At 34.2% G+C, this 22132-nt stretch overlaps 3 protein-coding genes across 3 annotated transcripts; 2 read left to right on the forward strand and 1 right to left on the reverse strand.

Annotated features, from left to right (window-relative positions):
- The first annotated feature begins 5556 nt into the window (after positions 1-5556).
- On the forward strand, positions 5557-6225 carry LOC113769054 (dirigent protein 21-like). Its single transcript, XM_027313537.1, has one exon. It carries the CDS (start codon positions 5557-5559, stop codon positions 6223-6225), a length of 669 nt encoding a protein of 222 aa, XP_027169338.1.
- A 6289-nt stretch (positions 6226-12514) lies between these two features.
- On the forward strand, positions 12515-13114 carry LOC113769055 (dirigent protein 2-like). Its single transcript, XM_027313538.1, has one exon. It carries the CDS (start codon positions 12515-12517, stop codon positions 13112-13114), a length of 600 nt encoding a protein of 199 aa, XP_027169339.1.
- Positions 13115-16188: 3074 nt separating this feature from the next.
- Positions 16189-20230, reverse strand: LOC113769056. The gene is made up of 8 exons (XM_027313540.1): positions 20132-20230; positions 20016-20081; positions 19823-19909; positions 19394-19582; positions 18744-18911; positions 18602-18655; positions 18363-18515; positions 16189-16503 (listed from the first exon to the last, which is right to left on the reverse strand). The coding sequence occupies exons 1-8, from the start codon at positions 20228-20230 to the stop codon at positions 16189-16191; spliced, it is 1131 nt and encodes a 376-aa protein (XP_027169341.1).
- Positions 20231-22132: the final 1902 nt, after the last annotated feature.

Raw genomic sequence — 22132 nt, forward strand, 5'->3', positions numbered from 1 at the left:
TCCTATAAGTTTGTCCATCAAGAAACTAGTTCACACATGAACCATTGAAAGAAAAATCAACTCTGTAGCTCACCATTTTGAACTTTTTTGTATTGATCTTTTTTTTACTCCTATCTCCGGCGTAAATTTGTCTCTGACTGTGCAAAATTTTACCAACAATAAGTTGTATTGAAAGTGTAGCTTATCTTAGAGAAAGTACGAACTCAAAAGGACTTGCAAATTTATTCTTCAGTTAAAGGCACAAAGACTTATTTGGTTGCTGATTGCTTCTAGCTTAGGAATGATAACAAGCGGAAATGGACTACAAGGCATAATTATTTTAGTTTGGTTTTCACTTTCGTCTGGTTCCAATAAATAAGTATAATAAAAAAAATTTATATACAATGTTATAATGTAATACTCCCTCCCTTTTTTTATAACTGACGTTTAAGAAATTTGCTCTAGTGTACTTTTATCTGTCGTTTTATTATCCCCAAACAGTATTAATTATTTTTTCATAATTTTACCCTTTTATCTCTCTTTTCCAATACAGGGTTCTTAATTACTACTCCTAGTTTGATGGGAGTTAGTTTGCATTACTTTTGGCCTAGTAAAACAGCACCATTTAGTACTCTAGTGAGAAAAAACATGGGTGAATTGGACAATTAATGAGGGTACAAAAGGAAAGTAATGTACAACTTTAAGTAATGAAAAACTTTTCTTAATTGGTGTACAAAATCTTAAACGTTAGTTATAAAAAAAGAGAGGAAGTATACATCAAGATTTCTTGAAAACGCTAATTCCTAGGGAGCACAATTTTCCAAATGCCACTGTTTGAAAGATCTTTGCCAAGTGGCGTAAACGGGCTGCCAAAAGTTGTGAAGGATTGACAACTGCCGTCTCGAGAAAAGTGCCAAAAGCAAGATTTTGGATTCCAATTAGATGAAAACAGAAAGATCTCAAGCGACAATACAGAATTTCTCAAAACAAACTTGTCTCTCATCTCCATTTCTAAACCTAGCGACTGTCCATTTGGAGCTCCAGCTTTTAGCATTAGGAAACTTACAAGAATTTCGATTCCAGGTGGGACCATATTTAAAGAACATTTCAATCATTGGAATCAGGCTGTTTCAAGTTATCTAGAGGATTCCAGAAATTTTGTCTTTTGGGATTTGTCATGTCTTAATTGCTTTATGACTTGCGCGAGGAATCTGATGAGGTCTGCAGAAGCGCTCTTGTTTTACTCGCTAATTTTTCTCATTGGTTGCAAGTATACAGGTTGGGTTTCGTAGTACAACAAAGCTAGGGTTGATCCCACCGAGAGCACTTACAATTACTAGTAGGGACGAGCTAGGTCAATGACTTGGTTTGAACTCGATCAAATCGAGTCTCGAGTTACTTGAATACACATTTGAGTCGAGTTTGAGTCAGAATTTTTCGGCTCGACGAGCGGCTCGTGACTTGATGAGTAGCTCGTCGAGTCGTATAATTTAAATAATATATATGTATTATAATTATAAAATAACTGTTATGGATATAATTTATGCTGAATTTACAAGCACGGTGTTGAGTCAAAAAGCTTGATTACTCGACTCGATAAGGCTTGACTAAAGGTTGAACCTTATCAAGTCCAGTCTCGAGCTTTTAAAGATTTCCTCGAAACAAGCTCGAGTTTGAAATTTTCCGATTCAATCGAACTCGAGCCAAGCTCGAGTATATTTATTTGTAGGCCGATACTCGAGTTCGACTCGGCTCGATTACATATCTAATTACTAGAACTCTAAACTACTTTATTATCGAGACAATCACCAATTATAAGGAGCAAAAGCTACTCTAGATACAAATGTGTAACAAGTACAAGTGACTAGATGAATTCAACTAACACGCAAGTTCTAGGGTTTAGAATCAACCAAATGTTCTTAACTCTAGTTCAATTGAATGACAAATGCTGTACTACTTGTTTCGCTAAGGGCTCATTTACAGAGAGTATTTGAAATCCAATTTCGTGAAGGATCAAATGTCACCTACACATACATTTTCCTACTTTCATGGTGAAATAACAAACATGATGCTATTAAATTCAAGAATGCCCTAAGGCCCAACTAATCTCAACACTACTTTCTTGTGTTAAGTCCCTAGGTTCCATCTGATTCCATCATTATCTACCAAATTTCATTGATGAACAACAAGTAAATTGATTTGTAAATGGTATCAATCATTCATAAATGTTCAACCAAACTTAGATGATTTAGCAAGTACAAAAGGTAACATTCGTCAACTTATTTAAACCAAAATCAAGAAGCAGGAGACATCATCCATCTCTAGAATAAATATATTAGTTAGACATGAGAAATAAACAAATATAAAGTCTGGTTTTTTGACGAATCTCAACATAAATTCAATGAAATAAAGAAAAAGGGAGAAGAAAATGTTTATTCTAGTGAAGAAACAAAGATCTCCAAACTCCAAATTCTCCCTCACCTTCGAGATGTTAAGATTACATCAAGAGTTCAACAAAGGTTTTTCCAAGAATCCTCTTTTCTAGAGAGAGAGTGTGTATGCTAGACTAAAAACTACATCCTACCATGTATCTTTTTTTTTTTCAAATGTCCCCACAAAAACTTCAAGACTTTGCTTTAAGAAGCTTTCTCGAAATATCCTTGATTCATGCTTTCTTGACATAATTTGATGTTGAGATGACATAAAGTTGCAAAAAAGTAACAAAAGTTGATGTTTTGGATCCAAAATGTAGCTGTTAAAATGTCCTAACTGTCATAGAAAAAGGTTTGAAATAATGGCTGCAAGTTCCACAACTTGAAAAAGTTCGCTCCAGTATCCGACTCAATATCCGGCTCATTTGTCATTAAACGATGCTAAATACCTCTCAACACCCTTGCTACTGTAAACTTTCTGATGAGTATATGGTGCTGTAGAGGTGGCAATTTGTCCCAAGTCCCAATGGGTTACCCATGCCCATGGGGACTTTGGGCGGGATGGGTATTGGATTTTGATATTGGGTTTAAAATGGGACAAATTCCAATTGTACCCATTAATTGATGGGAATACTTGGGTACCCATTGGGCTCAAATAACAAGGGCTCTGTTTGGTTTAGCTATTTTTGGGGGGTATTTTTGAAATATTTTATTATAGCAGTGTATATGAAAAATTTTTACTATAAAATTTTTTTGAAATATTTGATATACTAATATGGATGGGATGTTTTTTGAGTTATTGTATATTACTGTAACATTGTATTTGAAAAACTTATTTTTTGAAAAAATAGCCAATCCAAACGGAGTCTTAGATTCAAAAATTATCTTTAACAATTTTTATAGTCATACTAGAGAATATAATCTAGTAGTTTTCCTAGTCATTATCCACAAGAATTTTCAACATTTCAGTCAATTTAGACCTGTCATCTTTGGACAATGATGAGAATAAATATTCAATATCTTAAGTACCTTGGCCATCTTGATATATGTTGGAATATGACTGTATATCTATTTTTTCCTTTATTTGTTAATCCAATTTTTGATGGGAATCCTGAGTATAAAGCACTTGCATGTTTATTTAATAAAATTAAAAAAAATTTAATAAATCAAAAATATTAAAATTATATAAAAAATAAAAATGAATTAAAGGAAAAAAAATATGTAGAAAATAGATTTGGGTATTGGGCGGGATCAATCTAAACCCATCCCAAAGTGATCCCGCCCAACTTAGTCCCAAAACACATATGGGTAAGATTGGGCCCATACCCATATGACTCGGTTCCATCACAAACCCAAGCAAATCCCGCCCATCCCGCCCATTTTGCCACCTCTAATGGTGCAGTATCCGGCTCGACTTCCTCTATCTAGTGTTTGATATTTTCTCAGAATCTGGTGCAATTGAACGTACCCGGTGCCGGATAATTTCCTACTTCTTGAAGTTGCCTCTGATAACAATCCGGCCACGGATACCTTGTATATCTGCCAAAATGAGTTTAATAAGTAAGTCTGCCCAGCTTCGCACAAATTTTTGCACTTTGCTTACTACATCAACAAGTTATACCTAATCATCAAAATAGCCATTCTCATAATTATTTTAAGCCCAATTCAACTACAATCCACCCAAAATATTTACGAAACAATAGGCAATGTATACACTTATCAAAATCTGCATAACCAAAGGTACATGTGTAGACAAGGGGAGTTTCCCTCAAGATTAGTAGTACATAGTCCATATTAGTGAGAGTGTCCTCGACCAAAACACATAGTTACAAGATAAGGTGACTTTATTGCACTCGCCGGCTTTTAGCATATAATTAATTTGAACTTTTGTGTATATACAAGTTACCATCTGAAAGCATACATTTGCATTTTAGCTACCTGGGATCTAATCACGTACTAATCTAAATAACAATTTTGTTAAAAATTAACAACTAGGATCCGAATGTTCTATAGTTGAATGAATCAAATCAACGCCTGGATTGGCCATGCTTACCTTTTCAGCCGGAATTCCAACTGTAAAACACAAAGAACTTAAAAAGACAAGCGTGCAGTCCCCAAGAGCAACTAAGCTATCCATGCTTAACATCAGCAGTGAATTTAAAAAAAAACAAAGATTCTAAAGAAAATAAGGTCTCTATGGTTCAAATTTAGAATGAGATGTTGAGAATTAATCACCGTAAGAGTGGAGCGGTCTCCTAGGAGGACTGGTTGTAAAATAATGTGCCTCTTTGGAAGATCCGGCGACTGTTATTTTGAGACCCTTGGTAGGCTAGAACTAAGCAATTTTGATAGTAGTATGTATTTCAAATGATTGAAGCTGTTACTCCTATTCTGATTTTGGGCACTTTGCATCTCAATATTCTCAAATTTATCGCATTTAAATTCAATCAACGTCAATGTTTGCAAAATTAATGGCATAGAAAACATTACAAGTCAATGATAACTTGCTGAAAATGGTCAAACGGAGCCAAGGTATTATAAACAACACGATACATTGTTATGAATTCGCATCATCTTTTTCCTCATTAATCCTGCTAATAATATTAGTGACTCGGACTATATAAATTAATGACAATGTACTAAAAGTGGTCAAAATGAGCCAAGGGATCACAACTAAAACAAAACAATATATTATCAATAATTTGTACCACCATTTATCTTGTTAATTTTGGTAACGTTATCATGGATTAGACTTAAATAGGATAAACTCAAAAGCATAAGATATAAAGTGTTCAAAATTAAAAACTCACGATATAAAGGGTCCAAAATTAAAGTTTAAAGTGCAAAATAAGAAAGTTGTGCAAGTTAGAGATGCAAAGTAGTAGAATTAGTCCTACGAGTTTCCTACAATAGAAATTGGTTTGTACTTCTTTGGACTTTACGGAAATTCGAATTATGGGGGAAAACCTTGGGTACAGACCTTAGTATTCTCTTTACTTCTTTTAAAACTAAAATAAAACATTTAAAAAAAAACTCTTTTTTTTAAAAAAATAAACTTCTTTAAAAGTTTCCTCATTTTATCCGCCCCAGACATCACGAGCGACAAGACTACTGCCGGCTTACACTTTTTTAAATTTCTCAACATATGCTGCAGGATCTATCCTTCCCAGGTCCTCCTATAAAAAGGATTGAGGAGGCATGGAAACTGGACAAGTTAAGCATGAAAATGAAGAAGATGAAGCTGATAAATGCTGCATTGCTTTGGTGGGTGGCCATATCCATTGCCATGCCATCGGCTTATGGAAGCGTTGATCAAAGCCCCAAAGCGGTGGAAAAATGGTTCAAGGAGCTTCGTCATGGAAAGGAGAAGTTGACAAAGCTTCACTTCTATTTGCACGACACGGTAACTACCAAGAACCCCACAACTGTACAAGTGGCTCAAGCCAACATGACTAGCAAATCACCAACGCTGTTCGGGGAAACCGTAGTCCTCGATGACCCATTGACAGTGGGACCTGAGCCCTCTTCCAAGATCATCGGTCACGCCCAAGGTATATACAGTTCGGTTTCCCAAGAGGGATATTCACAGATTATGATTCTGAATTTGATATTCAACTATGGCAAGTTTAATGGCAGCACCCTTAGCCTTCTGGGTAGTAATCCCATATTCAATGAGTACAGGGAGATGCCAATACTAGGTGGTACTGGGGCTTTCAGATTGGCCCGTGGAATAGCTACAGAAAAATCCTATGCTGTCAATGTTACCACAAAAAATGCTATTGCTGAGCACCACGTCCTCGTTCTGCATTATTGACCTTGATTCGATGCATTTGTTCCTCCTATTTTATTTCCTTGTTTCCTTTGTCATATCGATCGTAAGGATTTTCATGGCCTTCATTTCATGTTAAGGATGTAATTCTTGAATAATTTAGTAGTGAATTAAGACGATAACTTGAAATTTTTTTTCTTTGTTTCACTTCTATTTGTTTGTCATCTTTCTTGATAATACTGATTTTCAGCTCATAGGGAGAACTTTTCCTTTTCCTTCTCCGTTCATATTCCTTTTTGCGCTTCTTAGACTCCTAAATAAGAGCCACTGGGCCATTGGCCAGTTGGTCACCACCAAGATCAAAGGTTCGATCCTTACTTCCCACCAAAAAAATTATCATAATATGTGGCGGTTTTAATTGGCCATCTTCAATAGAGTTTCTACTAACATCGAGTCTCCTTCCTCCTCTTTCCTAAATTAGGTTATAGAAATTCTACCATTCCGACAAAAAAAAAAAAAAAGACTCCTAAATAAGAAGAAAGGTTGAAGACGAAGAATGGGAAGAAAAGTGGCCGTTCGTTAGTTATCTTGTCCTTGGCGGTTTTGTCTTCTTATTTGTAGAGACCAGATTTTAGTTTTGAATTTCAAAATGTTATATTGTGGTACTCTCCTCTGCTGGAAAAAACAATGGCTTTTTGAACAAAAAAAAAAACATAAAATCAGAAGTAGGTTTTACGCTGCCTTTGGAGGTCGATTGTGTATAATTTTTTCATGCGACGAAGCAACCTCAAAAAAAAAAAAAACAAAAGAAGAAAATCTAACTGTTCAAGAATAAAGAGTACCCAAAGGATATATTAATGTCCACATGTTCGAGTAAGAACCTTCTTCTCATACTTGATCAAGATGAACAAACGTATGACTTGCATTCCGTATTCATTTCCAGCATTACAATCTATTAATTTCATTTTTTTTTTTGTAAAAAATGTATGAATTGACATCGACCACTTGCCAAAATAAGAAAGAGTTCACACTTTGAATTCAGGTTCTTCACCTTAAGTACTCCCATTTAGATATGGCAACGGGGCGGGGGCCCGTCCCCCGCTCCCTCTGCCCCGTCCCCGCCCCGCCCCGCTTCCCCCGCGGATGACCTCGTGGGGCTAATAAAAATTTGTTATATTATTATTCATTGTAATTTTACAATTGAAACTTATAAAAAACAATCAAACAAAAATTATTTGAATACAATCCAACATGATGAAATAAATATAACTAAAATAGTCAAGTTTTCACTTTTGGTACAAATACAATCACTAATTCATTATTGTGCTTGTGCTTTTTTTAAGAAAAAAATATTATTGTATTAAGTGTAATTAGGGATTTAGTATAAATGTATTAGTAAATTTAGTATAACCAATTAATAATTTGTATTAGTACACATAAATTATTAGTATAATTAATAATATCAATTATATTATATATACTAATAGACATCATATAATACATATAACTAATAATATCATTATCATAAGTTTGTAACTAATTAAATTATAAATTATATATATAATTATATACATATATATTTTATATATTTATTTTTTTAAAGCGGGTGGCGAGGCGGGGGATGGGGCGGGTGTACACTCCCCCGCCCCCACCCCGTTTCTAAGCGGGGGGGAAAAATTCCCCCCGCTCCCGCCTCACCCCCCGCCCCATTAGCCGCGGCACCCGCCCCCATTGCCATCCCTACTCCCATTTTGAAACATTTTGCCTTTTCATGTGAAAATTATTTTGAATTGATTACACTCTAGATTTTCTTTTCGTTTTCATATCACCAATATTTAACTTAGAAGTCATTGTAAAGTCAACCTTGGATTAGTATAAAGTTCAAAAAAATCCTATGGTACTTTTTAAAGAATCATCTCCTTAGTTTATACCCCTTAATAATGATTGCAGCGGATATTTTAAATAATTCTATTGTGACAATCTAAGAGTCAAAATAATTTATTTTACTATCCAATAGCAAATTGTAACCTAAAGGTATGATACTCAAAAGAGATTGTAGGATATCTTGTAAGTTTATCCGTGAAGAAACTTGTATTACACACGAACCATTGAAAGAAAAAGTCAAACCAACTCCATAGCTCTCCGTTTTGAACTATTTTTTTACTCCTATCTCCGCGTAAATTTGTCTGATTGTGGTAGGGTTAAGCAGCAGTAAGTTGTATTGAAAGAGTAGCCTATCTTAAATAAAGTAAGAACTCAAAAAGACTTCCAAATTTATTCTTAAGTAAAGGCTCAAAACCTTATTTGGTTGCTGCTTGCTTCTTGCTTAGGAATGATGACAGGATGAACTGGAATACAAGGCATAATTATTTTAGTTTGGTTTTCACTTTTGGCTGGTCACATTCTTCTGGCTGATTAATCTCCACAATTGGCAGGTTGGTAGGCGTATTTTATTTGCAACGGATCTTTTGTCTCATTTTCTATGCCACTCTTTGTCCCACTTTTTATTAAATTACTATTTCTCCTTCATAAATCTCATGTTTTAGTTCTTTTTTGTTTCTTTAAGATCCAATAACTATTAATTGAGTAAAAAATTAAAAACAATAGCCTCAAAAAAGTAATATATAATAGAAAATTAAAAATACAACTGAAAATTCATTAAAAATCTCATTTTGTATGCATTTTGATTTTTTGAGTTTGTTAAATTTTGTATATTACTCAATTAATAGTTATTGGATTTTAGGAAAGCAAAAAAGAACTAAAACATAATATTTATGAAGAAGAAATACTAATATACTAAAAAGTGGGACAGAGAGTCGCATAGAGGGTGGAACAGAAGATTGGTTGCATATTTTATCAGTTTCATCCGTATCAATTTATTGGTCAAATCTTGATTTGCATCGCCAATTCCATCTTCCAAAATTTCTTATTTTCATTTTCTATATTTATTTTTTCTAGTCTAAGAGCTCAAAGGCTAAATGTACGAATTTGTTTCACTCCAAATTCTAAATTATTTGAAATTTACTTGGTGACTTGAAATTCAATGCTATGTTTAGAGTTGTTTGATTCCTCATATAATTGAATGTAAGTGATTTTCGTCTCCATGGTTCATTCTAGGAGAAATATAACAAATCATACACTTGGCAATGCATCTATGTCAGTACTTGCTGTTGTGTGCAGAGAAAAAATCTTTCTTGATGGCCTAACTGAGATTGAATTAGATATTTTCATAGGTTTCCTTTGTTTGAGCTGTTGGCGAGTTATTACCTGATAGTCTTTGCTAGGAAGGTTCCTGTTATACTAATCAATAATGAGGTTGTGACAGATTTGTTCTTCATATTTAGTTTGGGAGAAATGAAATTTTGGTCCCTAATGTTTGTCCTATGTGTCAAACTAATCCATCATACTTTGAGACAAAACAAATTTAGTCCAACTAGTTGTTAATTTTTAGCAAATTGCCAAATTGTATACCAACTATGTAAAAGAGAAGAAGTTTATGGCAAATTAGTATATTTTCTTCGTCTTCTTACTATAAAAACTCATATTACACATTCAACACAATTTTTGTTCCGTAATTGTATGTTAATTCATTCTAAAACCGTCAACATCACTATTTGAAATTTTACAGACTACAATGATTCAAACTCTAAAAGTTAGGGATTCAAAGTGCAAAATCAAAGATGTTGACTAATGGCAATTTGATTTGAGCATAAGCCATTGTTGGATTCCCATCAATTATCTTAAATATGGTCATAACAAGAAACACATTGTGGACCACATTTATTTTATCAATACATTAAAGATTAATTTAACACATAAACTATGTACTGGGGACTAAACCTGTATTTCTCCCTTTAGTATTCCCCATGCTTGGCACATTGGAGCCATTTAGTAGAACTTTAAACACTCAATTTCATGTCTTACCTATGTTAGTTTATATAGTACTTGTAACACATCATCTTCATCATTATTATTTTGCACTATGAGTTACAACAACGAGTCCTAATGCATGCCATATGACCTTTAAACTAATTGTGAAAAGCCAAAGTCCTAAGATGAATGACTGCTCATGAAAACCGCAATTCTCCAAATGCCACTCTTTGAAAGATCTTTCCCAAGTGCCACAAGCGGGTCGGCAAAAGTTGTGAAGGGTTCTCGAGAGAAGCGCTAAAAGCAAGATTTTGGTCTAGTTAAGATAAGAGTGTATGGATTTTAATTAGATGAAAAATAGAAAGGTCTGCATGCAAAAGGTTCATGTGTAGACAAGGGAGGGCTCTCTCTTAAGCTTAGTAGTACACAGTCCATAGTAGTGAAAGAATCCTTAACAAGAAAAATATAGTTACAAGATATATAATTAAGGTGATTTTATTGCACTTGCTGGCTTTTAGCATAATTATTTTGAATTTTTGCGTGTATGCAAGTTACCATCTGAAAGCATACGTTTGCATTTTAGCTCCCTGTGATCTAATCAATTACTAATCTAACTAACAACTTTGTTAAAAATTAACAACTGGGACCCGAATTTTTGTACTAAACTTTGAATTTATGCATCAATTGGAGGATTTTTATTTAGGCACCTCTTCACAAAAGCATATGATCATATCCCTAAGCTAGCACATTGCTTTACTAAATTTAGATTTTAGAAATTTATTGGAGCATCTTCTATTAGGTATCTCCTGGTGAGATCATCTCGTATGCCTAAGGTAGTAACTGCAGAAGTTAAATCTACTTTTTTTTAATGTTAGTTTGAAACATTAAACGAATTTTGTCAGAATAATACATCAAGATGCTTATTACATGTTTGTACACTTAATTGAAAAGTACAAGTAATTTTATTGCGTTTTTAAAATATATGAAGTATGAAAGTTTTTTTTTATTATGCATACAAAACATGTATTATAACTATAATAGAAATATTAATACGAGTATTATACAAGTATATTACATATAATACGAGTATTAAACCTTAAACATGAGGTCAGACAACTTTGATTACAAACCTTCCTATATTTTGGAAGTTTCCTCTTTCCCCCTTCTCCCTTTCCCCCCTCCCCCACCCCACGCACCCTATAGACTTTTGACTCACACCAAGTTATTTTTAAATGCCCGAGGCAATGAAAGAAGGCTTTTTAAAAAAAAAAAAAATAGCAGAAGGCGTTAGATACTTATCCGTGAGTGAGCATCCCAAAACGCCTCAACTATTAGGGCAACGCCCAAAACGCAAGAAACCCAAATTCACACCCTTTGGGGTTGAAGAGGGCCAAAAAATAAAATAAAATAAAATGAAGCCAATTGCGTCTCTCACTGATAATTCTTGGTGAGGGGAAATTGATTTGTTAAGCAATCATTTAACCAATTAATTTCGAGTCACATGGTAATGAATATAGAGTTCCTGCTGGTTAATAGAAGATGTGAAGGGAAGTTTAAGTTATTGGATGAAAGAGAATTAATGGTGGATGTTTTTTAATCTCAATAATTTTGCGTAAAGAAGAGGAGAGGTGATGGGAGGCGAATATAGTGTAGGTGTTAGGGAATTTTATATCTCGAATTCAGGTCCCCAATATTGACTAAATCTTACATTTGATCCCTTGTTCCGCGGAATATTATCATTAATCTTTCTAATTTTGACCATTTCTTTAGGAGGATGATTAGGGTCTTTGATAGAGAAATTTCTGATACTTTTTTTTTTTTGATATGTCTATCTAAAACCTTACAAAAATTTTATTCATAAAAAAAAAAAAATTCCTCTAGGGTTACGCCTATGCTTCAGGGCTTTTGCTTTGCCCCGAAAAATAGAAAAACACACCATTCTAACACACTTAACCCCATGCTTCAGGGTTTTTGCCTTGCCCCGAAAAATACAACCCCACTCTAACACAATTATATTAGTCTTTTAAAGCACTGCTTGTATTTGGCTTGAGGTTTTCTATTTCACATTTCTATGTTACATTACCTTACAAAATTTCTTAAAGTGACAAGTGTCCCGTCATCAAGACAAATATTTAAATTTTGAATTTTTATCAATTATTTCACGAGGCACATGTCAATTGGATAAATAGTGTAATAGGAAAAGTTGTAATAGAAGATCTTTGCTATCTTATTCACCCCTATTATGGGAAAGTCAACTCAACCAAAGAGGGTAAGAACTTAGAAGAATAGAAATATAGTCATTCCAATCATGATTACATTTTAAGCGTTGTTTCGTAATCAATTCCCTTAATTAAAATTGAAAGTTTAGTCAAGGTAGTACATGCTTACATTGAATTGGCTACATTTCTACGATCCTTCCTAGTTCCTAGTTCCTACTATAAAAAGGGATAGAAGAGGCACGGAAATGGACCAGATAAGCACGAAGATGAAGACAACACTACTCATTGCAGTACTGTGGTGGGTCGTGGCGATGATGGCCATGCCAATATTGGCTCATGGCAGCATTGATCAAAGTCCTGAAGCCGTTAAAAAATGGTTCAAAGAGCTTGGACATGCAAAGGAGAAGTTGACAGAGCTTCACTTCTATGTTCATGACACGGTAACTGCCAAGAACCCCTCAGCTATTCTAGTTGCTCAAGCCAACACTACCAGCAAATCACCCACGATGTTCGGGGCAACCTTCGTCTTCGATGATCCGATGACAGTAGGGCCTGAGCCCAGTTCCAAGGTCATCGGTCGAGCTCAGGGCGTATACAGTTCGGTTTCGAAAGAGGACGCTTCACTAATTGTGATCCTGAACTTGGCATTCAACGATGGCCAGTTCAAAGGTAGCACCCTCAGCGTTCTAGGTAGTTATCCCCTGTCGCAGAAGTACAAGGAGATGCCAATACTAGGTGGTTCTGGGGCTTTTCGATTGGCCCGTGGAATAGTTACGGCAATAGCCATTGCTACCAATGGCCTGAATGAAATTATCGAGTTTCACGTCCTCGTTCTGCATTATTGACCCTGATTTGAATTGATGCCATTTGTTCCTCGTATTTTGCTTGTGGTGTTCTCCTCTGCTGTTTGTATCCCAGCTATAGTTTTCTTAGTTTCCTTTGTCCGTATAACAAAGACTTCATCTTAATGATATAATCCTTGGATGATACAAGAACTATTGAAGGTTTTTTTTTTTTTCTTACTTTTTTCTTCTGTTTTTTAAAAAATCTAGTATTGGTTGTTTTTCTTTCTTTTTCTACCTTCGTTGCTTGTTTCATACTTGGAAAAGTTTATTTTCCTTAATATTTTTTTATTTCGTTTTTCTTTCAGATGCGCAATGGTAGTAAGGCGCCTGGAATCTTTTATCTAATTTCTCTGTCCAAATTTCTAATTACAACATCGATAAGGTGGCTTTTGATCTCTCCTTAGACTTTTTGCTTGCGGCTTTCTCGATCACAAGTTCTACTTTCATTAAAAAAAAAAAAAAAAACTCCAATTCTTGCGTGAAAAAGGCAAATCTGGAGCTGCAAAGAATCTTGCAAAAGGTAGAATCCACGACTTGATGGCAAATAATAAAACTTCTAAGGGACAGGACGTCGAATAGGTGCTGAAAAACTTTTACAAATCACACAAAAAAGGAAAAATAAACTTGTCTTAGGTAAGTTGACCACCAAAATAGATCTAAAATCCTTGTTAAGGTATAAGTTGATGGTTCAAACTTTGCACCTTACATTTAAAAAAAAAAAAAGAAAAAAACTCAAAGATATGCCAAAACTCCCTCCTAGTCTAAATGAGCATGCTTTCCCTCTAAATGGACGTGCCTTCCCATGGGCATCTCATTAATGTGGGATTTTATATTTATCTGAAATCACAGCCACTTGCTTCTCCTCTTTTTTCAACTTTGGAAACGGTCGTGTGTGTGTGTGTCTATATATATATATATATATATATATATATATTTATTTATTTATTTATTTATTTATATATATATATATATATATAGACACACAGACACACAGACACAAGAGCAAAGTTGACAATGCAAGGGCTTTGGTTACTTCTGATATATCAAGTTTTCTTAGATTTTTATTGTCAACACCGGGACAAGAAGAGGGGTTGAATGAGAAGAATAGGACGAGGGGACGACATTAATGTGATAGTAAGAACATTTTTTTGTCAGAATTCGCTGAAACTGAATTTTACTTAGACATGCTACAACACCCTATTCGTTCCTCTCAAAACACTAAAGTACGATGAAAAGATAGATCACCAAGAGCAAATGCAACACCATAGAAGAGTTCACTCCCCCGCGCATCGTGCGGTCCATTTTTGTTCTCTTCCCTAAGAAGGTGGATCAAAGAAAGATAGCTTGCTTCTCTCATGGACTGATGGCTGCTTATGTCGTCTATGTGAAGGATACTGAGAAACGCTTCTTCCTTGTCACAAACAAGAAATTTTAAGAATCAAATTCTAATGCTAGGTGGGAAGACCTTAAAACTAGAAAAAGGAAAAGAAAAATGATGTCCTCAAAAACAAAAGAAAAAAAAAAAAGGATCTCATGTCTTCGATTATCTGCCTTTGTTTATTCTAATTTTAGTATATTAGAAGTAATATTTGAAGTTGAAATTTGTCTAACAATTGCCTTTACTCTGAGTTAAAGTTCCGGAATATATTATGGTAGGAAATCATATACTTCATTTTGTCTGTTAACATTTGATTTCACGATATCAAAAGCCTTTTCGCCATTCAAGAACAATATGCAAGGATGCCAAAAATGAAGAAAAAGAAGATGATTCACAACGCGATAAAGACAGAGATCAAGACCAGAACCTAGTTCACGAGCAATTTACCCAAGTTATTTCAAAGAAAGCGAGGAAGCAGCTCTCAAAAACAGGTAAAATAATGCAAACATGTTAAGATGTTAAACCAAATTCCTATGCTCACTCACAATCCCACAAATGTGGGGCATCCTCATGTGGATGATTTCGTTCGATTAATCTGTTATGTGTTTAGATTCGTAGATTTTTCCATTTATGCGTATTATTGTTGATCCTTAGTTGTCCCTTTTTACTTAACAGAGGTCAGGTTTGACTCCCCTCTAATTCGCTGTACTCTTTTCGGTTATAAATAAATTAAGGGATGGCATCTATTTAAAAAAAAAAAAAAAAATTGATTTCACGGTTTTAGTAGGCTATGATGAGTATGATACCAAAATGGTGTAAGACGAAGGGACTATAGCATTATGCAGGCCTGTAGCATCTCCCTAAAGTTTATAAGAATGTTAAAGTTTACACCGATTATATGAACATCTATACTATATACATACTATATATAAAGTGGAAGGCTAGGTTTGGTGTAAACATTTTTTATGACTTTTTAAATTTTCATTTATGACTTTTTAAAATTTTTTACTCTAACTGCAATCTATTTTCATTGTAACTACAAAATCATATCTTCCCAATATAACTACCCATTGACTTATGAACATCATTATAGTCTTAAAGTAAAAAAAAAAAAAAACTTAAAAGATTAAAGTTTTGTTTAATAATAAAAATTTTATGTAAAATAAATTTACATAAAAAATAATTTATTTTTAAATTACACACACATTGAGTGTGCCCTTGACCACTAGTGCAACAGTATGAGTTTTTCCAATACTGCTAGATGGTTGCCACTGTAAGGTGTTAAAAACTTTAATAAAAAATAATTGTCCCAAAAAAAAACATAAAGACTTAACCACCATGGCACCCCCAACATCCAAAGCTACACCCACCAACCATGAAACACCATAGCCACTAATACTTCACTATCAATGAAATGTATACAAAAGCCACTAGTACTACACGGCCAATGAAATGTATACAAAGCCCAAGCCCTCTTTTTAGTGCAAACAGATGAATTATTAGTATTTGTGTAAGTCACAAATGCACAGAGAGTCTATCTCACGGAAGAGAAACAAGGATCAAAAGGAAATTTAATTGGGAAGGGGCTGAAAGGATAGACAGATGTCTGTGAATCCACAATATATAGTCTGCTAAATGATGCAAAACATACCAATTACCAAATATTAGACAAGCCACTCACAGTCGTGTGAAGCTACTATTCGATCATGTGAGACGCCTTGAAAAGCTTTCTTCCAAAGATTTCTACACTACATAAAGGTACTAATTTATCAACGCCTTCAGTAACTTTCAAGTCTTGACTGTTCGATGCTTTGCCAATCCCTCCATCAGAAATATCACCGGTTCTAATTTGAGTTGGTGCATTCAATCCCATTGATCTGGTTTTAACTATTATTCCCCCAAACTGAACCATGTTTGCATGGCTATGTAGATGACTAAACAGAAATGATGGCCAATATCCAACAACGAACCCTGGCCCGATTTCAAGCCACCAATGTCCATGCTCAGCATCCTACAAAAATGGAACTTGAGTTGTATAATTAAGATAGTATATTTTAATTGGAGATTATCTGAAATATTATTTAGAATGATTAGTGTAGCACTATTATGATGTCATATACATAGATGGAACTAGAAAATATATCTTGAGCGGGTGAGTTTTAATATACCAACACTTAATCGTGCAACCTAAAATATTTTTGGGTTTTCATAGGGGTGGGGTTTTAAATTTATAAAGAGTGATTTTGGAAATTTTTTAATTTCATAAGGAAGGAAATTTGAATTTTATAAAACTTGGGGAGGTGAGAGCCCTTTCGCTGTCCCCTAATTTCATCTCTGATGATATATATGAGATAAAAAAAAAGTGATAAAAGATGTGTTTGTAATGCAAGTAAATTTTACAAAATAATGCTAATCCAAACATGTTTCCTACACTATCAACAAGCCGGTTAATATATTATCAGGGACTAAGTTATATATGTCAAATGTGCAAAAAAAAAAAAGAAGATATTTTACAGTTGAACAAAATGAGTTGAGACATGATTAGTTTCAAGCTACTTATATGTGAGTTTTTTTTTTTCATTCGTCATTTATCTATTTTACTCCTATTCTAACCTAATCTCGGAGGAGACCCAATTGGGCCTATAGGGGAGCCTTAGTATTTGGTGGTTTATATATGAGTTTATTAATATATATGAGTTTATTAATTGGCACTTTTATACATAAATTGCGGGTCTCGCCAAGGGGATCCACCATTTTTGAAAGACACACTTATATAGTTATAAATAAGAAAAATGGTTCAAAATGCTTTTCACATTTGGTCAAATGAATTTTTTCGTCCTTCAGTTTTAAAATATTAATTTTATGTTCCTTACAAATTTAAGTTAGTAAAATTTGGTCGTAACCTAAGTTTTCTATCACTTTTTTAGCTCGAAATCATCATGTAACTCAAATGCAGTCATTTTTTTATGTACAAAAAGGTCAAATCCTATATTTTTAGTGACAAAAATGAATTTAAATTTGATTCGATCCCACTTTTTTTAAGAAAAATGAATATGGTTTGGGTTAGATCCTACCTTTTTGGGACAAAAATGAATATGGATCGAGTCATTCTATTGAACTACAAATGGAATCTAATTCTTTTACCCCTAAAAAAATCATGTGTCGTTCACGTGATGGATTCAAGGTAAAAAAATGGTCAAAGACTAGATTGGGACCAAAATTTATCCATTTGATTTTGGAGTAGACGTAAAGTTGCTATTTTAAAACTAAAGGATGAAAAATTCATTTAACAAAATACCAGAGATGTTTTGAATCATTGTTCCTTATAGATATTCTTCTTTTGTGGATACATGAAATTGGCATTAAATGGCACTTGCAAACTGCCCTTACCACTTGCCTTTACTTGTTTGTGATCCATTACTTGATAGAAGTTGTGTGGTTTTGACGGAGTTGGGACAAAAGCTACAAGCATCATTTAAAGCCAGTTGTTATGAACTAGTAACAGAACCTTAGTTGTCGCCAACAAAGGATAAATAAATAAATAAATAAAATCCCGATGACCTGACAGAGAGGATAATCTGACAGTCAATTAACTATATCAAGAATGGTTGGTAAGTTAGAAAGGTATCAGAATGAGGATGATATACAGTTGTAATGTCATGGTTAACCATTTGTTTGTTAGACAAAAGATGACAATACTCTTCCTAATTTGAGCAGGCAAATAATAGGGTTGTACTTTTCTTAGTTTCATTTGTTGAAATGCAAATATGTGAATTTAGTTTGATTTTGCAAGACAAAAACTCAGGATGTTTCAATTAAAGTCTATAAGAATCTGAACTTGAAGGTTGCATAAGATAGCACTGAACTTACCTTTGCAATCATCATCGGTATGTCGATATCAAGTTCTCTGCCATTCTGAGTAAATCTTGGAGAGATTGCTGCCCCTAAAGAAATTCTGTTATTAGTTTGTACAAAGCCTGAACACAGGAGGTTATAGCATCCTGTGGTTCCATATGAATCAGCCTGTAGATTGAAAGTGATCAGCAGTCTAGAGCTTTTATGTCTAGCACATACAGACGTAACTTAAGGATGTGTATTTGATGGTTTACCGTCCAGTACGTGAATAATCTGGGGGAGTTGTCTCCAAATAATTTCGGATTAACCTGGAGAATTTAAAAATGGCTGATCCTTAGATGTCTTCTTGCACCCAGAAGACTTAGAAAACATGATTCTTGTGTCTAGTTTACTTACCTGCCAGCCGGCTTCAACAGTATTAAGATCATTACTAGTAGTATTACCAGAGGCTATCCAGACTTGTGACAGTCTGAAGTCGTATTGGTCCGTCTCATTAGCTTTCCAGACATGTATCTTGACTCGCGTTCCATAGAAACAATCTTCAGTAACAGTGGCAACAGATCCCTACATTGAAAATAAAGAAAAGATCATGTATACTGAATCTGAATCTATGAACTTTTGATGCTACGATAGGAAACTTCAAAGCTTAGACAGAGCCAGAATATGTTAACTGCAATTTGATTCACAAGTTGAGTTGTTCAAATTGTCCAATTAGTTTCTTAAATATCACTTTCTCTTTTGGTAAGAATTTCACTTTTATTCTCTTCACAAACTTCTCATTTGTGTGGCAGTGTTCCACAAACGTAATTATTCTTAGGAAAGAACAAGAAAATGGCATGATCTAATTTAGGAGAGAGAGACATATCGATGTAATCATAGGAAGAAAATATGGGATTGTGGGAAGTTTCCTCAAGCTTCGAGTTGCTTATGCATTGATTTAGAAATCATTGCCTTGATAAATCTGTGAAACTGACCTAGCTAGTTCCTTAAAAACTAACTGAACCTAGATTGTTTGAGTGCCATTTTACTACATTTCATAGACTTACCAGTTGATCATCACTGCTTATCTTAGCATTCTGTTTACTGAAAATTTTTCTGCTAAATTTGTGCAGTGAACCAGCTCTCAGGACATCTTTCATTGTAGTTCTTCTGATAGGTACAGTAGCATCAGGGCACGATTCACCAGAATCAGTCCACAGTTGAATGCTCTTCCTCGAACCATGGTGGGTTGGTTTCTGTCAAAATATCAGCAGAGTTATAGTTAAAAGCTCTGTCTATCCCAGAACCAGTCCAAACAAAACTTTTCAAGACATCAAATTTCTGTCAATGTGGTGTACCAGGTTAATTCTGAATATGTTTTGATTATCTCAGCCCATTACTAAGCATGTGTAATTGTACTTTTGACAAAATAGTTTCCTTAAACTGTAGTTTCTGCAGAAACATGGAGGAAATGACCTGATTTTGAACTCAATTACCAGTGGCTTCTGTCCTTTGAGCAGAGGATGATCAAAAGCTGGTTGGAGATGAGATGGGACACAATCTATTAGATCACCATCTGGACTCTGTATCAAAGTAGCAAGGCAAATTGAAATCAGTAAACCTGAAATCCACTAAAAAGATGCCAACTTTAGCTAGAAACAGTTCTGGAAAGGTATGAAGTAGAATTGCCTCAATTGTCTTGATTGCTAGTTTGTTAATCCTCCTCAGATAACTTCTAATTCTCTTTAACTTCTGCTGACTCAGACGGATAGTTTGATTGCGTGGTTGTCACTGGAATCCAATACATCATTTGGCTTAGACAAGACTGATGAAATAGAAGAAGCAGTAATTATAATCAAGATGAATATAATTTGAACTGTTTTGTAAGATCTAGCAGAAGCCATGCTTGCTCTGTGTATATCTATTTCTTCTTCTCTTAACTTTCGTTTCTCTTAAATATAAATATCACGCGTTTCTATTGACCACCATGACATTGTGAACAACACGATCATGGTATACTAAAAAAAAAAAAGGTGGTCCATCAAGATAGCAGTAGTGCTCAAGAAGCCATCCAAATGCAAGAGGTCAGCCCTGGATTACCGGAAAGTTTATCAGTTCATTTATATTACTCAAGGAACCAATCAAAGAAAGGGTCAAACCAACTCACTGACTCAACGTCTTGAAATTTTTTCCCCTCCAATCTCTGGCTCTCTCTCTCTTTTTTTTCATTTTTTTTTTGGTGGTCTTTCTATCTCTGGCTCTTCAAAAATTCTATATTTTTACAGTAGCCTCTCAAAAAGCAGTATAATAAATTGTAGTCCAAAGAACTTATTTGGTTAGCTTAAAGAATATACACAAACAAAATGATTTGCAAATTAATGCATAAGTTAAAGATTCAAAGACTTGCTTCCTTGCCGACTACTGCTTGCTTAGGAATGATAACAGGTGGAAATGGAATATAAGCTATTATTAAGAAATTGTTTTTGCTTGGTTTTCACTTTTGTGTAGGTCAAGTTCTTGTGGCTTGCTTAATCTCCAGAGCTAGCTGGCTGGTCGGCGCATTTCATCAGTCTCATCAGTATAAATCTATTGATCAAATCTCAATTTGTCTTTGCTAATTTTTCTTTTCCTAACCTAAGAAGTCTGGGTGTAAATACACAAATTTCGTTAACTTCAGATTACAATTTCTTTGACATTTTGTTTAGGTAAATGCAGCTCAATGTACATATATATGCCGACTTGAAAATCACTGTAATATTTACAATGGTAAATTACATATAACTCCCATGTGGTTTCAACTATTACCACATGACCTTCCTAACGTTTCAAAATGTCCATTTCATCCCCCTATGGTTTTATATAAAGTGAAAATTTGACAACAAACAACCTATATAACGTCGTTAGTTGAAATATCAATAGTGCCCTAATTAATTAAATGCTAAATCAATTGATGGCTTAACCACTATGTATAAAAGCATAGGAAAATTATGTGGATAAATGCAAAAATCATATGTGGTAAAGTGGATATTTATACAAATCATAAGGAGATTACATGGATAATAAAATTTTATCACATGTGCTTTTAAAGCACATTTGGTATAAATGCTACAAGTGATTGTGCATTTCGTCCATTTTTCACTTTATATAAAACTGTAGGGGTTTACGTGGATATTTTAAAACCTTAGGAGGGTCATATAGCATTATGTAAAACCATAGAGGGTAATAAGTAATTTACCCTATTTACAATTGTTCTACTCCGTCTTGTAATTTAATATTAGATATTATCATTTCCACGATTCCATCTTCAAGAAATATAGCCAATTCATATAGGGAAAATAAATCTATCTCAGCACTTGCTGTTACTTACATGTGCCTTAGCAGAACGTGTCTTTGGCAAACAAACAATCTGCTTTGCCGGCCTAAATAATTTTTAGTTTGTCATTTTCACAGCTTCTCTTTGTTTGTGAGCTGTTAGCGAGTCTTGTTTATGTGATTTTGTCTTTCAAAGAAGGCTCATGTCATATAATAAACTGAGGTTTTTCTGCATATGCTTGGCACATGCAAGTCTACTCATAGAACATTAAGCACTGATCATTTTCATGTCTTAATTAAATTTCTTAATCTAATAGACAAAGGAAGACAAATATTGTAGTGGCTGTGGCTAGGTTCATCTTCAACTTTCAAGATGGATAACAATAGCATATTGGTCATTTTGCCTGTGCACTGAAGAAATTAAATAAAAAAAAAAAAAAGCTTCATCCCAACACTATTAGCCTTTCAAAGCACTGCTCTAATTCTCCCCTACT

This window comes from Coffea eugenioides, chromosome 4 (genome assembly GCF_003713205.1).
Source record: "Coffea eugenioides isolate CCC68of chromosome 4, Ceug_1.0, whole genome shotgun sequence".
Classification (NCBI taxonomy): Eukaryota; Viridiplantae; Streptophyta; class Magnoliopsida; order Gentianales; family Rubiaceae; genus Coffea; species Coffea eugenioides.